Genomic DNA, 12,779 nt, shown 5'->3' with positions numbered 1-12,779 from the left:
CCTTAGTATATGTGCAGCTGAAGTGAGCCTGCTAAAGGCGTTGGAGTCCAGGTCTCTCAGGTATGAAACCTCAGCTGGGGACCCCGTGGCCTGCCTGAGCCCCATTTGGCCTGCCTGAGCCCCATTCTTTCCAGGGATAGGGAGTGGGCGCAGCGCCCCAGTCTGTCCCTCCGGGGCTTCCAGAGGTAGCCGGGAAGTCAGTCTGGAGAGCTCCAAGCCCCTGTGTGGTGGCAACAGTGAAGGGAAGCTCAGGCCAGGCCAGGTGAACGGTGAGGCAGCTATACTCACCTCCCATCCTTAGGCTGTGCTAACAGCAGCGGTGACAACAGCTGTGAGGGGGAAGGGGACAGGCATTTCCCCTGCACCTACTGTATGTCAGGCCCTGCTTGAAGCACTTACCACACATCAGCTAACTTAATACTCAAGTGACCCTGTGAGGGAGGGCTTGGCTGACAGCAAAGCAGGGCCAGTTAAGGAGCTTTCCGACATGAGACGACCAGCTCTGAGCCTAAACGGGCTCAGGGTCTGCACTGTTTGGGGCTGTAGGTGGAGGATGCCCTAGGGTGGCCATGATGTCCCAGGTGTGGCCAGCTGGGATGCCTCTCAAACAGGCCAAGGTGTGCGCCATCCAAGAGGGCCCCTTGGCAGGCTGAGCCATGGCTCTTGGGGTCAGAGCAGCTCAGGAGATGCCCACCCTCCCCCCGCACTTACACCTCAGCTGGGGCCCACACTACACCTCCAGGGCCCCACCCGAGTCACAGGCTTCCTGTCACCTGCTCCCAGAGGTCAGGCCCTGATGGAGGATGTACCTGCAAGGACCCAGCTCTCAGCCAGCATGCAGGGCAGTTTTGCTCCTGTCCCTCAGCCACAGCTGTGCTTTGGGAAGGGGCCCCTGAAGGACCGGCTGAGTCTGCCTGTTTCGAAATGGCAGTAGGAGCCCAGAGGAGCAAGCGACCACGAGGGACTTGGCAGAATCTTCCCTGTCACAGTCATTATGTGTCAAAGGAAATGACAGGGTCCCACTGCAGCTCTCAGCACGGCCTGGACAGGTCTGGGTGCCAGGGCGGACCTCGAGTTCCGCTCTGCTCTGCGCTCACTAGCTCCACGCTGCACCTGAACTCTGGGGGCCCAGCATGGGGGCAGTGTCAGCCCCTCTCCTGGGCTCTGCTAATGCAGGGCCCCAAACTGGGCCTCCCGTAGCCTCAAGCACAAAACATGTCCAAACCCCAACTCCTCCTCCCCAAGCCTGCTGTCCCCCCATAGTTGGCAGTGTCCTCTGAAAGGCACACCATCTGCTCCCCAACAAAGCCAGGCACCAGGAGGCCCCCCGTGACTCTTTCCCCTTGCTCACCTTCAGGGTGTGCCCAGGCCCCATCCATTCTCCACCCGTGCCCATGCCCGCCCAGGGGCCCTGCCCACCGTCTGTATACGTCTCACTTTCCTTAATGTGGGGATGACAACACCTGGGCCAGGGACCTGGGTACGAATTCCACTTCTGCCCCTTTTTAGCTCTGTGATCTCTCAGTTTTCACTTCCTCATGTGTAAATCGGAGCTAGTAGCTTCACAGGACGGTCGTGAGGATTAAGTGAGATAATCCACAGTGTCTAACACACAGCAGCACATAATCATGCTGCTTACTAGTAACACCTACAAGATGATGTCACAGGGGGCGACCGTGAGGCTGAAGCAAGATCACGTCGCGGCGCGGATCACCGGAGCAGGGCGCGAGTGATCAGTGTGAGCTGCAGCTGCTGTTCAAGGCCCCCGCACGCCTCCATTGCTGGAGCAGGCCCCTGACTCTCGCCTCGCCCCCCACCTCCAGCTCCTTCTGTTCCAGGCCTTTCTTCACACAACAGCCTGCATGGTGTTTGTCTAAGACATAAATTCAGTGCCGTCCCTCAGCCCCTTCAAACTTTCCTGGCACCCCCCCAACTCCCCCAACCCCTACTACACACACACACACACACACTCACTCAGTCACCCCTCCCTCCCCCACTCCCAGCCCTCTGGTATCTTCCCCACCTCCCTCACTGTCAGAAACCATCCCCATAAACTCTACCAGGCACTGAACTTGCTTCTCACCACCTGCAGCCAACTCTATTCTGGGCACCCAGGGGGCGGGACCAGCTCCTGCCCCCCGATGCCCTTTCTGGTTAAGTCTCTCTTCCACCCTTCTCACCCTCTCCCACAACTAACCAGATAAATATATTTTGTGGGGCTTGTGTGCTTAACCAGACAAGGTGGGAGGACCATTGGTTTCTAAGCAAAAGCAGGAGCCTGAAATGTCTGCATTTGTAACAACCTGAGGCTACAGCTGGGACAGAGGCCAGTCCTTCCAGCCCCACCTGGTCAGGAACTAACTCCTCAGTCTTTCTGCCTCACGGCTGCCTTCCCAGCACCCCACCCATGCCCGCAGGGCTGCCCCAGAGGAGCAGGCTCATTATTCTAGAAATTCAGCTTCTTGGGCTGGCCGCCTCATGCCTGGGGCACACCAGTGACAGGATCTTAGAAGGGAAGGCTGACCCAACCCCCCACTCCCACCCCGGCATTCCTCTCGTCCCTCCCTCACTGGGCACACTGCCTGGGCGCCACCCACGCTTACATATCTGAGGAAGAGGTGAAGCTCTCGGTGATCCTGAGGATTAATGGTGGCCTCAAAAAGGGGCAGGAAGATGTTCTCCAGCATCTTCCCAAAGCTTGGCAGCAGCTTCTTTGACCTAAATATGTCACTGGGGGAAAGCGGAGACTTGCTGATCAAGGTGGACCCAACAGCCCCCTTGGCCCATCAGAGACCAGCCTCCCCAGTCCCATCCCTCAGGCAGCACAGATCCCCATTTAAACACCCAGGGTAGACTCAGAGGTAGGGCTCCAATACAGATCCTCCCCTCCTCGCCAAGTTCTGCAACACTAGGCATTGGAGGCACACTCAACACCTACCCATACCCATCAGAGAGCCTTCTCCAGCTAGAGGCCAATCTGGGAGTGGGGCGCTGGGATTCAGGCTGATCCAACTCTCTCCCCTCAGCTCAGTTCCCCTAAACCACGTGTCCCAGGCCCATCCAGGGGCCACATTGGCCAGACTGGAGAGGACAGTGGTGGTCTGAGTCATATCCAGGAAGAGGGCCAGCAGTGTAGGCCGCCCCCCGACATCAGGTCATTCAGACCCTGGGCCTCACCCAAAAGGATAGCCCATCCTCAAACCACAGTGACAAGAAGATGGGCAGTAGTTCCTACCAGGCCTCTGCACATGTATGTTCTTCAAAGAACAGAGTTGAAGTGTCACAAGGACGTCTTTGCCAACCACCCCGCCCTGTAGGAAAATCCCTGGGGCAGAGAGGCCTAGGCTGGCACTGGAACAGGCCCTGTCCCTCAGCAGCACAGACTCAGCAGCTCCTGTGGGACAGGTTGGCGACCCCAGAGGACACAGGTAGACAACAGCTGCCTCACTTACTAGATCCGGGGCACCTGGATGATCCAGCGCATGTTGGGTGAGTAGACTTTGTGCTGGATGAACCAGCGGGCCAGGTTGGACCACTCCTCAGGACTGCAGCCGTAGATGGAGAGCCGTGGCTCTGAGTACTGGTACTTGCTCTCCTCCAGCTCCTGGGCCACCTCCTGGCACCAAGAAGAGCTCAGATCAGCCCAGAGCACCCCAACTGCTAGATCCTGCAGCTCCCTCAGCCACCTGCTCCTGGGCTCAGAAGGCCTGATCTACATCCCCTTGCTGCCACATCAGCACTAATTCCACCTTCCTAGGGGAGAAGGCCTTGGACCTGCACAGTCACACACATGACCAGGCCAGACAGCAGAAGCATCTCCAAATGGGGCTAACCTATACCCAGTGCAGGCTGCAAACACACAGAGCAGCAAGCCTGGATGCCAAGAGTTGGGCCAGTGGTGGACACCCTCCCCCTCCTCTCGCCTGCAGTCAGCACAGTCTACACACAGCACAGCCTGCGCACTCGGGAGTCAGCGGCCAGGGCCACAGCACTTGGCACCCAGGCACCTGCACCTCACCTGAGCTGGATGGTGGATGGACGGGGATTCACGAAGGGGAAGAGGACAGGAGGCCCTGCGGGGTCCCCACCCCATGAATGCAGATGCTGTCAGGAATCCGAGGAGGGCTTGGAGAGGTCCAAGACTCACCCACCTTGACCATCCGAGCAAAGTACTCTCCTCCCAGGTAGTTTTCAGTTTTCAAATACAGGTCTCGGAGCTCACTGGCCCCCACAGGGTTGTATTTGGAGTTGAACTTGTCAAAGCGGTGGAACGTCTGCCGGCCCTGGGGAGAAGGGACACCAGCCAGATCACCATGCTGTTCTGCAGCCACCGCACACATGACCCCTCCAGGCCTTTACAAGGTGGCCTCTGTGAGCCACACTGAAAGATACCTTCTGTGTCAGTTCTTGCACGAAAACCTGGAAAGTCCCAGGGCCAGGATCATGCATCCTCACTCAGCCAGCGCTGGGGTCCTTTTGCGAGGCCCTCTGTAAAGGAGGATCAAGGGCCTCATGCCTCCAGGAGCAGGGCTGGCTGAGTGAGCCGAAAATACTGAACCATCAGTAATAATGTGTGTCCTATTACCGTTTAGACGTCATAAGGCACTTTTCTCCACATTGCCTCATTCAGTGTCTGGTTTAAGATTTTTTTATTGTGGTGAAATGTACATAACACAAAATTTACCTTCTTAACCACTTTTAAGTATACAGTTCAGTGGTATAAAATACATTCACGTTGCCGTGCAACTATCACCACCATCCATCCCCATAACTCTTTTCATCTTGTAAAACTGAAACTCTGTACCCACTAAACAATAGCTCCCCCAGACCCTGGTAACCACCATTCTCTTTTCTGTCTCTGAGTTTGCCTATTCTAGATGCCTCATACAAGTGGATTCATACAGTATTTGTCCTTTTGTGTCTGGCTTCTTTGACTTATCATAATGTGTTCAAGCTTCATCCATGGATGTAGCAGATATCAGTACTTTATTCCTTTTTAGGACTGAATAATATTCCAGTGTGTGTGTGCATTTTATGTATCCATTCATCTGTTGATGGACACTTGGTTTGCTTCCACTTTTTGGCCACTGTGAATAATGCTGCTATAAGCATTAATGTGCAAGTAACAGTTTTAGTCCCTGCTTTCAGTTCTTTTGGGTACATACCTAGGAGGGGAATGGCTAGAATGTATGGTAATTCTATATTTAACTTTCTGAGGAACTGCCATACTGTTTTCTATAGCAGCTGCAACATCAGGTAGTATTTTAATAACTTCGTAATGTCAATAAGGCACGTGGTAGTCACCATTTTATAAGCAAGGAAATAAAAGCTTAAATGAGTTGCTTAAGGGCACACAACTCCTAAGTGGAATTAGAACAGGGACCTCTCTGACCAAGTCACACACTCTTTTCCCCTGTCCCAGGGCTGTTCCCAGCCCTGTTACTCTCTGAGGACAAACTACCTCTCACAGTCCCCATGAGACAGGCTGGGACCTGGGACTCCTTGCTGCAGTGCTACAGTACTTGCACCTGGACAAACGTCTCCTCAAGCAGCAAAATGCAAAGAAACTCTATGGGACTAAAAATAACTGTGTGCATGCACAGTTGGGGCAAATTATGGACAAAAGATACAAAGAGACCAAAAAACCCAACTGCCGCTTCTGAAGAGCCTGGAGCAAAAACAGGGTGTTGGAAGCAAAAGCAGGGTACTGAGCATGCCCCCTGCACTCAACACCACCAGAGGGGTGGGCAAACCACCCAAGCCACCACTCCCGCCCGACCCCGGGACACATCCCTACCCTTACCCCATATAAGGTACAAGCTCACTCCCCACTCAGGGAGGGAGCACGCAAGGGAAGCTGTTTGTTCTCGCTCCCCCCTGCTGCAGCAGGGTCCCCAGTAAAGCCTTGCCTAAATTTCTTGTCTAGCCTCTAGTCAATTTCTATTGATCAGAAAGGCCAAGAACCCTGTTCGGTATCATCCACGGCTAGAAGAAAAAGAGATGCCTACATGGCCAGCCTCTCTCCAAGCCCAATCCTGGCTCCTTTCCAGGGGGCTGAGTCCCCTGCCAGGACTGCACGAGGCCCTTTGGCCGAGCTCACTCACCGCATGGACATCCAGCGAGTCCACAGTGAGGTCGTACGGGTCCATGTGCAGGCTGTCGAACACCTGCCGCAGGGTGATCTTCCGGCCCCGCTTCTCGGCAACTGTCCTGTCGGGCTCCGTCTGGTACGTATGCTTGATGAAGCGCAGCAGGTGCTTCTGGTTCATGCAGGCAGCCGCGTGGATGTGCGTGTCCACCTGCAACACAGTGGCCCCCAGCACGTGAGCTGGGCCACCTCCCCCCAGCAACAGGAGCCAGGACATCCAGGCTTCGGTGTGGAGCGCAGAGCCTCAGCACCTGCACTGACGCCAGATCTCCCGCCCCATTTCTCCGTAGACTTTGGAACTGGTCTTCCTCCGTCTAGCCTTGCTGCCCAGTCCCCCTCCTTACAGCATCAAGAGATCTTTTTTAAATGTAGGTCAGATCCAGCCACTATCCCTGTTAACAAATCATCAGTGCCCCCAAGTGTTCAAGATAAAGCCCAAGCTCCTTAGCCTGAGATTCAAGGCTTACTTCAAGCCTTAAGTCTCACCTTGCCACTGCCCTGCTCTCTGCTCCAGCCAGGACACCCCCACTTACAGGTGCCCGAGGTGCCATGCTATTCGACACCACGTGTCCTCAGCCTGGCATGCCTTCCCTCCTCCCCACCGATCCATCCACCAGGAAATTTCCCACGACTTCCTCCACGTGGCAGCCTGTCCTGATCCCCCAAGCACAACGGATCATTTTTTCCCTTGCCCAACCTGGGACTCTAGCACAGACACTCCCGTCACTGTTTATGTCCTCTAATCTGATCTAATAATTTTCTGTCTACTTCATCACTAGACTGGGAGCTCAGTCCTCAAGGACAGGGACCATGTCTGATGCATCTAAGCCTCCAGCGCCTACCCCAGAGCCTGGTATGACGTTGAATCAATGGATGGATGAATGGACCAATGAACAGGTGTGGGAGGTTCCAATCATTTCGATGATATCCACAACCTCATAGAAACCTGAGGACCCACCTAATGCCCCACAAAATCCCACACTTGCCATTGACCTCTCTGGAACCCTCAGAGCATTCCTCTCAGCCACTAGCCCTAAAGAAACGGAGCCCTGGCTAAGCTGAGGGATGGCCTGAAGTCACAGTGAACATCCTGACCCCCTTCCATGAGCCCAAGGGGCCTGAGGGAGGTACCCCCAGGAGGGTGGCAGCAGCCTCACTGACCAGGGTGCTGCCAGCTGCCAGCCCACACTCTGCAGTCCCTGCTGCAGCTGACTGGGCGCTCTGCCAGGGCTGGGGTGAGGAGGCGGCTGACCTCAGGCCAAAGAATGCTGTTCACAGCTGGCCAGGCATCTCCAAGTCATGCCAAACCAGACATCCGATCCATTGAACCTCTGTGAGCTTTTTAATCAGCCAGCCCATATCACTGACCAACATCACTCACTCGTCAGAGCCCTTCCTGCCCTTAATCCTGCCACTCCTACCAGAAAGACAGACCACTAGGCATCAGAGAAAGGAAGCACCAAAAGTTAAAACGTCATCCAAAGCGCAGTACACAGGCTCAGACACAACACGGATGGGCTGGGCTCATGTGGGACGCACAAGCGGAGGTCAGCTGGAGTAATCTCATCTGGACACAGCTGGGCTCAACTACCTCAGCATGACTTAGCACATTCTGGGCTTTCTTGCTGTCCTCTAGCATAGCAATGACACACTGCAGGGGGTGCAGCCTGTCCTCATCCCCGGGAGTCACTAGATGAGGGAGGAAAACAACTGGATAATCCAGGAAACATCTGATCCAAACTTCAAAATTACCAAGGTGATTATTTTAGGAACAAGTAAAAGAGCCTGTCTTTGGAGGTCAGCATTTTCAACTCACCAGAAGACCCAAGAGCATTCCTTGCTTTCATCTAAGACCTGGGTCTAAACAAACAGTAGAGTTTCTAAACAGGGCTGGCCAATACCCGGCCCCTAAGCCAACACTGACTATTTCCACCCCTGTGGCAAACATCGGTAATCAATTACAGCACTCTTCACTAAGCTTCGGGAGTAGCCTCAGGTAGCCGCTCCCAGGTGGTCAAGTTTGGCACAGAAGACGAAACCTATCTGCTATCCCTGATATGACATTTAAACCGAAGTGGGTAAGGCCTAATCTTACCCAACTCCCAAGCAGCGAACACACTCAGCTCTGAGCAGAAAACAGTCATCTCAGTTACACAGTCCTGCTGGTTTGGCCTCATGGTGCCATAACCCATGACCTGATGTGATGTTGCAGGTAATTTCACAAGTACCGCCCACACTGACCCACAGCCAGGCACAGCTCCTGCCTCAGAGCAGGACCCTGGCCTGCCCCCGTGACACTGACAGCCACTTGGAAGTATGGAGGCCACCTCCCAGCCCATCCTGAACTTCAGAAAGTCAGCTCTCCTCCCCTAGCACAGGCTTCCAGGGTAAGATGAAGCAGCCAGCACTCAGGAGGTAGGGAGGGGCAGGCACAGCCTGACCTGGATGTGCGTTTATGGATAGCTGTGGTGCCAGAGAACAGCCCACTGTGTCAGAGCACGGGGCTCAAGGCCACCTCTGTCCAGAGAGCACATGAACCCCCAGACTGACAGGGAACGCGAGGATGGGCTCTGGTATGTAACCACAGCCCCTTCGCCCCCTGCCCCCTAGGACTCTCGCCCTCATGGTGGCCAGAGAGCGCAAACACCCACTGGGGCCCCGCCTTAGAAGCAGACAGTGTCGGAGCCAGTGCAGTCAGGCCCAGAGCGCGCACGTGGGCAGAGGGCAGGGCTGCGCAGGGCTGGGCAAGGAGTTTTCTTGGACACCCATCTGGGCGTTGTAGGGTTCCTTCGGGCAGGGCAGAGAGGAGCTGACCTAATGACTGAGGCACCCAGCTGTCTGAGCACCTGAGGATCACAGAGAAGAAACAGATGGTGCTTGAAGGTGAATATGACACGGAGGTGGTGTCTAACACACATCCTTTCACCTCTGCCTGGAAATCCCCGAGACTCTTCTATGAGCCTCAGAGCCCAGGAGCAGAAGCCTAACTTGCACTCTGGAGGCTCTTGATCCCATCCAAGTGGGATGCAGCTTAGCAGAGGTGATCTCGGGGCCTCGCTGGAGAAGGCCGTCCACGTAGTACTGCTGAGTGCTCCCAGGCAGGGGGTCAGGGAGGCCTGAGCTGGGCTCCCCAGAGGAGACACAACCTCCTCTGGCCTACCCTCCCTTGTCAAAGCTGACCCCAGGGAGAGGGTGGCACTGGGACAGAGGCCCCTGTGGCCATGACAACCCTGCCGTGACTCAGTTCAGATGTGGCCACATCTCCTCCAGGCATAGCCTTACCCCACCCTTCTCCCGGAGCTTCTGTCCCAGAGCAGCGCCACACCCCCGCCCGCCTCCCTGCTGCCTCTGACAAACCTGTGGGCCCTTGCATGATCCAGAACCTCACCCACACCTGCAGGCTCACTCCCCACAGCCCGCCACGAGCCTCTGCCCCCACCCCTGAGCTCCAGCCACACTGCACCCCTTGCAGCTGTGCCAGCACCCTCACGCTCCCTCCTGTCTCAGGCCACTCTCCCCCTGCTGCTGCTTGTAGCCACAGCTCCCTCTACCTGCTGTGCCATCACTTCCACCCCCTGCCCAGCCCTCTGCCTGGCAAACTCCTACTCAAAGTCACCTCAGTCCTGGCCTCTCCCTGAAAGACACCCCGGTCACACACCTATCACACTAACGGTAACAGGCTGGGAACTGCTTGTGGACAGGAAGTGACTCTCATTAGGCATCAAAGGCCCCACGCTTGGCACTGATCTCATGCTCGCTGTATATTAATCACACGGAATAAAATGGCAAAGCGGAAGTCCGTGATCATTTAACCTGCACGTCGGCCCCGACTGCAGCCCCTGCAGGCTGCGGCCCCTGTGCTCTCCACTCTAGGGGAAGGCCAGAGAGGGGGGCACATCGGATGCTCTTCCTTAAATACACCCCATCCAGAACGAAGCAGGGCCACAAACTCCCAAGTCCAAAAAGGTCTTAATAGCTTTTCTTGATCCATGATAAATTTAATACATTCTCTACTGTAAAAGTAGGCTGGTCTCCACTCTTATAACCACTTAATAGGCCATGCCCTATTTCTCAAGGAGGAGGGCACGTTCCAACAGATACACAACATGGACAAAGGTTTCCACCATGTCATACCAAGTACCACCTGAGGCGTGGCCTGCCGCACAGAAGGCAACTGGCCAGTCTTCCCTCTGTACATAGGAAGGCTACGCAGGGGGCCAAGCCCGACGGGCTAGGGCACCGGCTCTGAACACCGGCCGGCTAACGCACCTTTCTCACGTTATAGAAGTCTCGGTGAGGGTTGCTCTTCAACTCTTTGAACTCGGCCATTTCATTTAGCATCTCGTGAAGGCTGAACTTGGATTCCAGAAAGTTCAGTCGCCGGTGACAATACGTTTTCCTGCAGATTGGGAAGGGGGAGAAACCACAGTTGAGGAGAAGGCACAGCAAGCTCTCCAGTTTGGAGACCTCCAGTGTCTGCGGGGACCGACCCCTGGGCGGAAGGTCAGGACGGAGCAGGGAGGGGTACGGAGGGGCCCGCTTTCTGCAGACCCAGCTGAAGTGTGGAACCACAGCCATGTGAGTCGATGGGGGCAGTAGAGAGCTGACTGCAACCCCACACGGGTTCCTTAACTTCTAGCCTTACGGGCTTAGGCAATTCATCCCAAGCTGCTGTCTCTCATGAACAGATATGGAGCCAGCAATGCCCAAGACTGAAACAAGGGTTAAACTGGCTTATGTGTGTGAAGGGCCCAACTCAGCTGAGTGGACACTCAAGGAAGATCTCCCTCCTTCAGCTCTTCCGTCTTTCCTTCCTCCCATCTATCCTCAGCCACCTTTTACTCCTTGAAAAGAGTTTCACCTCTGCCCAAAAGATTGATAATACAGTCAAACCCTAAGGCGTGACCTGCCCACCTTGGCTGCAGAGAACCGCCCTGTGACCAAATGACATCCCCCAAACCCTGAGACCTGAAGACTTCTCAACTCTGAGGCTTCAGGATGAGGGGAGGATGTTCTGCATCACGGGCAGACTAGAAATGTAGGGGTGTTGTTACCATCTCTGCAAGGACTGATGTCCCCACCGGCTGGCAAGGCCACTGCAGGTGGGAGCACCCACTATTCTCAGCCAACTGCCAGGTGCCTGTGTCCTCAGCCACGCGGAGCCTTCAATCACAAGCCAGGCCACCCTGCTTCCCTGTGGCCCCCAAACACACACAGCTCCTTTGGCGCCCCGTCACTGGGACGTGCATGAAGAGCAGCTGCCGGGCCCGCACGAGCAACAACTGGATGAGCCCCAGAGCCAAGCACGGGAGAGTCTGGGTCGGACGGGATTCCCAAGGCCATATCACCCAGTCCCTTCCCCAGCGGGACTCGCCCTGACAGCCTCCCGGGCAGGACAGCCACTGCTCACACACGTGGGGAGCAGTCCCATCCCCAAGGCTTCCCCTCAAAGCTCCTGCTCTCCTTGGCTGAGGCAAGCTCCCGGGAACTACCCTTTCCCCTCCCAGCTCTTACATCTGCCCTCAGATCACCGAGGACCAAGACCCACTCTGTCCATCCCTTCGGGGCCCATCCTCCCACCTCAGACACGGCATCACCCCATTTCCAGCGAACCCCAAAAGGCAGGGCAAGAGATAAGTCCCTCAGCCGTGACCAGCTTCCTCCCCCTCCCCCGGACCCCAGTCCTGGCTTGGTATTCACAGCACAGCCGCTGTCAGAGGGGCTCAGGGCCCAGGCAGGCTGAGCCTCCACTGCTGATTCGCTTAAGTGCTCACCAAGAAGCAAGGGCCCAGGAAGACAGCTCCCTGCCAGGTTAGCTCGAGCCAAGCCTACAGGCAACACGGGGGTCGTGGCTAAGTTCCCAGGCTCCCTGCACTCTCCCCTCCAGAAACACAGAAAAGCCAACAGAGGAAGCAACAGTCTTCAACACTCCCCCACCTGCAGTAACGCCCTAGGCTGGTAACTCTCTGCAAGGCTGCCGTCCTGCCTGGGGGGAGGAGTGACCGCCATTTTAAGGTGCACAGGTGGCCAGCGGCAAGCAGATGCCCCACACCTGCGCGTGCAGAAGGGACAGGTAGTAGCAACTTTAAGAATATGCCAGCCTGTGAAGGAAGATTGTGGCAGAAACCCACAAAGCACTGGGGAAAGGGGAAACCACTCTCTTTCTGGGGGTGGTTTAGCTGAGGAGAAGCCCACAGCAAGAGGCCTCTCCCGGTCCCTTCCTACAGGATAGCACCCCTGCAAAGAGAGGCAGACTCGGGGGGCTTACGTGGGGCCATGGGTGATGAGAGCCAGGATGTGGCTCATGTCCACCGTGTAGGTCTCCAGGTCCGGGTAGGGCAGGCTGTGGGGCTCCTGGCACTCCAGCATCTTTGTGTTATCGTACACGTAGAGGATGCCCCCCTGCATGCGGACCAGGAAGCCCAGGTTTCGGGGAGCATCATCCAGGCAGTAAGGGTCTTCCTGGGGCAGTGGGGGAGGGTGGAAGTCTGCAAAACAGGATTGAGTGACGGCCAAGTGCCCTTCACCTCAGGAGCTCACAGGGCTCAAAAGTCACATTCCGGGCTTCCCTGGTGGTGCAGTGGTTGAGAGTCCGCCTGCCGATGCAGGGGACACGGGTTCGTGACCCGGT

At 56.0% G+C, this 12,779-nt stretch overlaps 1 protein-coding gene across 10 annotated transcripts in view; it reads right to left on the bottom strand.

The window, feature by feature from the left end:
- AMPD3 (adenosine monophosphate deaminase 3) overlaps window positions 1-12,779 on the bottom strand; it is a 41,896-nt gene that overhangs the window by 7,981 nt on the left and 21,136 nt on the right. For all 10 annotated transcript variants that reach the window (XR_004350970.1, XM_032638980.1, XM_032638985.1 and 7 more), the window contains exons 5-10: window positions 12,417-12,636; window positions 10,418-10,547; window positions 6,105-6,299; window positions 4,152-4,283; window positions 3,453-3,616; window positions 2,604-2,730 (exon numbers count right to left, since the gene is read on the bottom strand). Coding sequence is in view for 9 of the 10 variants with exons in the window: in XM_032638980.1 (XP_032494871.1) it covers window positions 2,604-2,730; window positions 3,453-3,616; window positions 4,152-4,283; window positions 6,105-6,299; window positions 10,418-10,547; window positions 12,417-12,636 (968 nt within the window). In the remaining variant the exon portion in view is untranslated. The remainder of the gene's footprint in view (window positions 1-2,603; window positions 2,731-3,452; window positions 3,617-4,151; window positions 4,284-6,104; window positions 6,300-10,417; window positions 10,548-12,416; window positions 12,637-12,779) is intronic.

This window comes from Phocoena sinus, chromosome 8 (assembly GCF_008692025.1).
Source record: "Phocoena sinus isolate mPhoSin1 chromosome 8, mPhoSin1.pri, whole genome shotgun sequence".
NCBI classification, from domain to species: domain Eukaryota; kingdom Metazoa; phylum Chordata; class Mammalia; order Artiodactyla; family Phocoenidae; genus Phocoena; species Phocoena sinus.
Note: the sequence above shows the minus strand (reverse complement) of the source record. Positions and strands in the feature narration are given on the sequence as shown.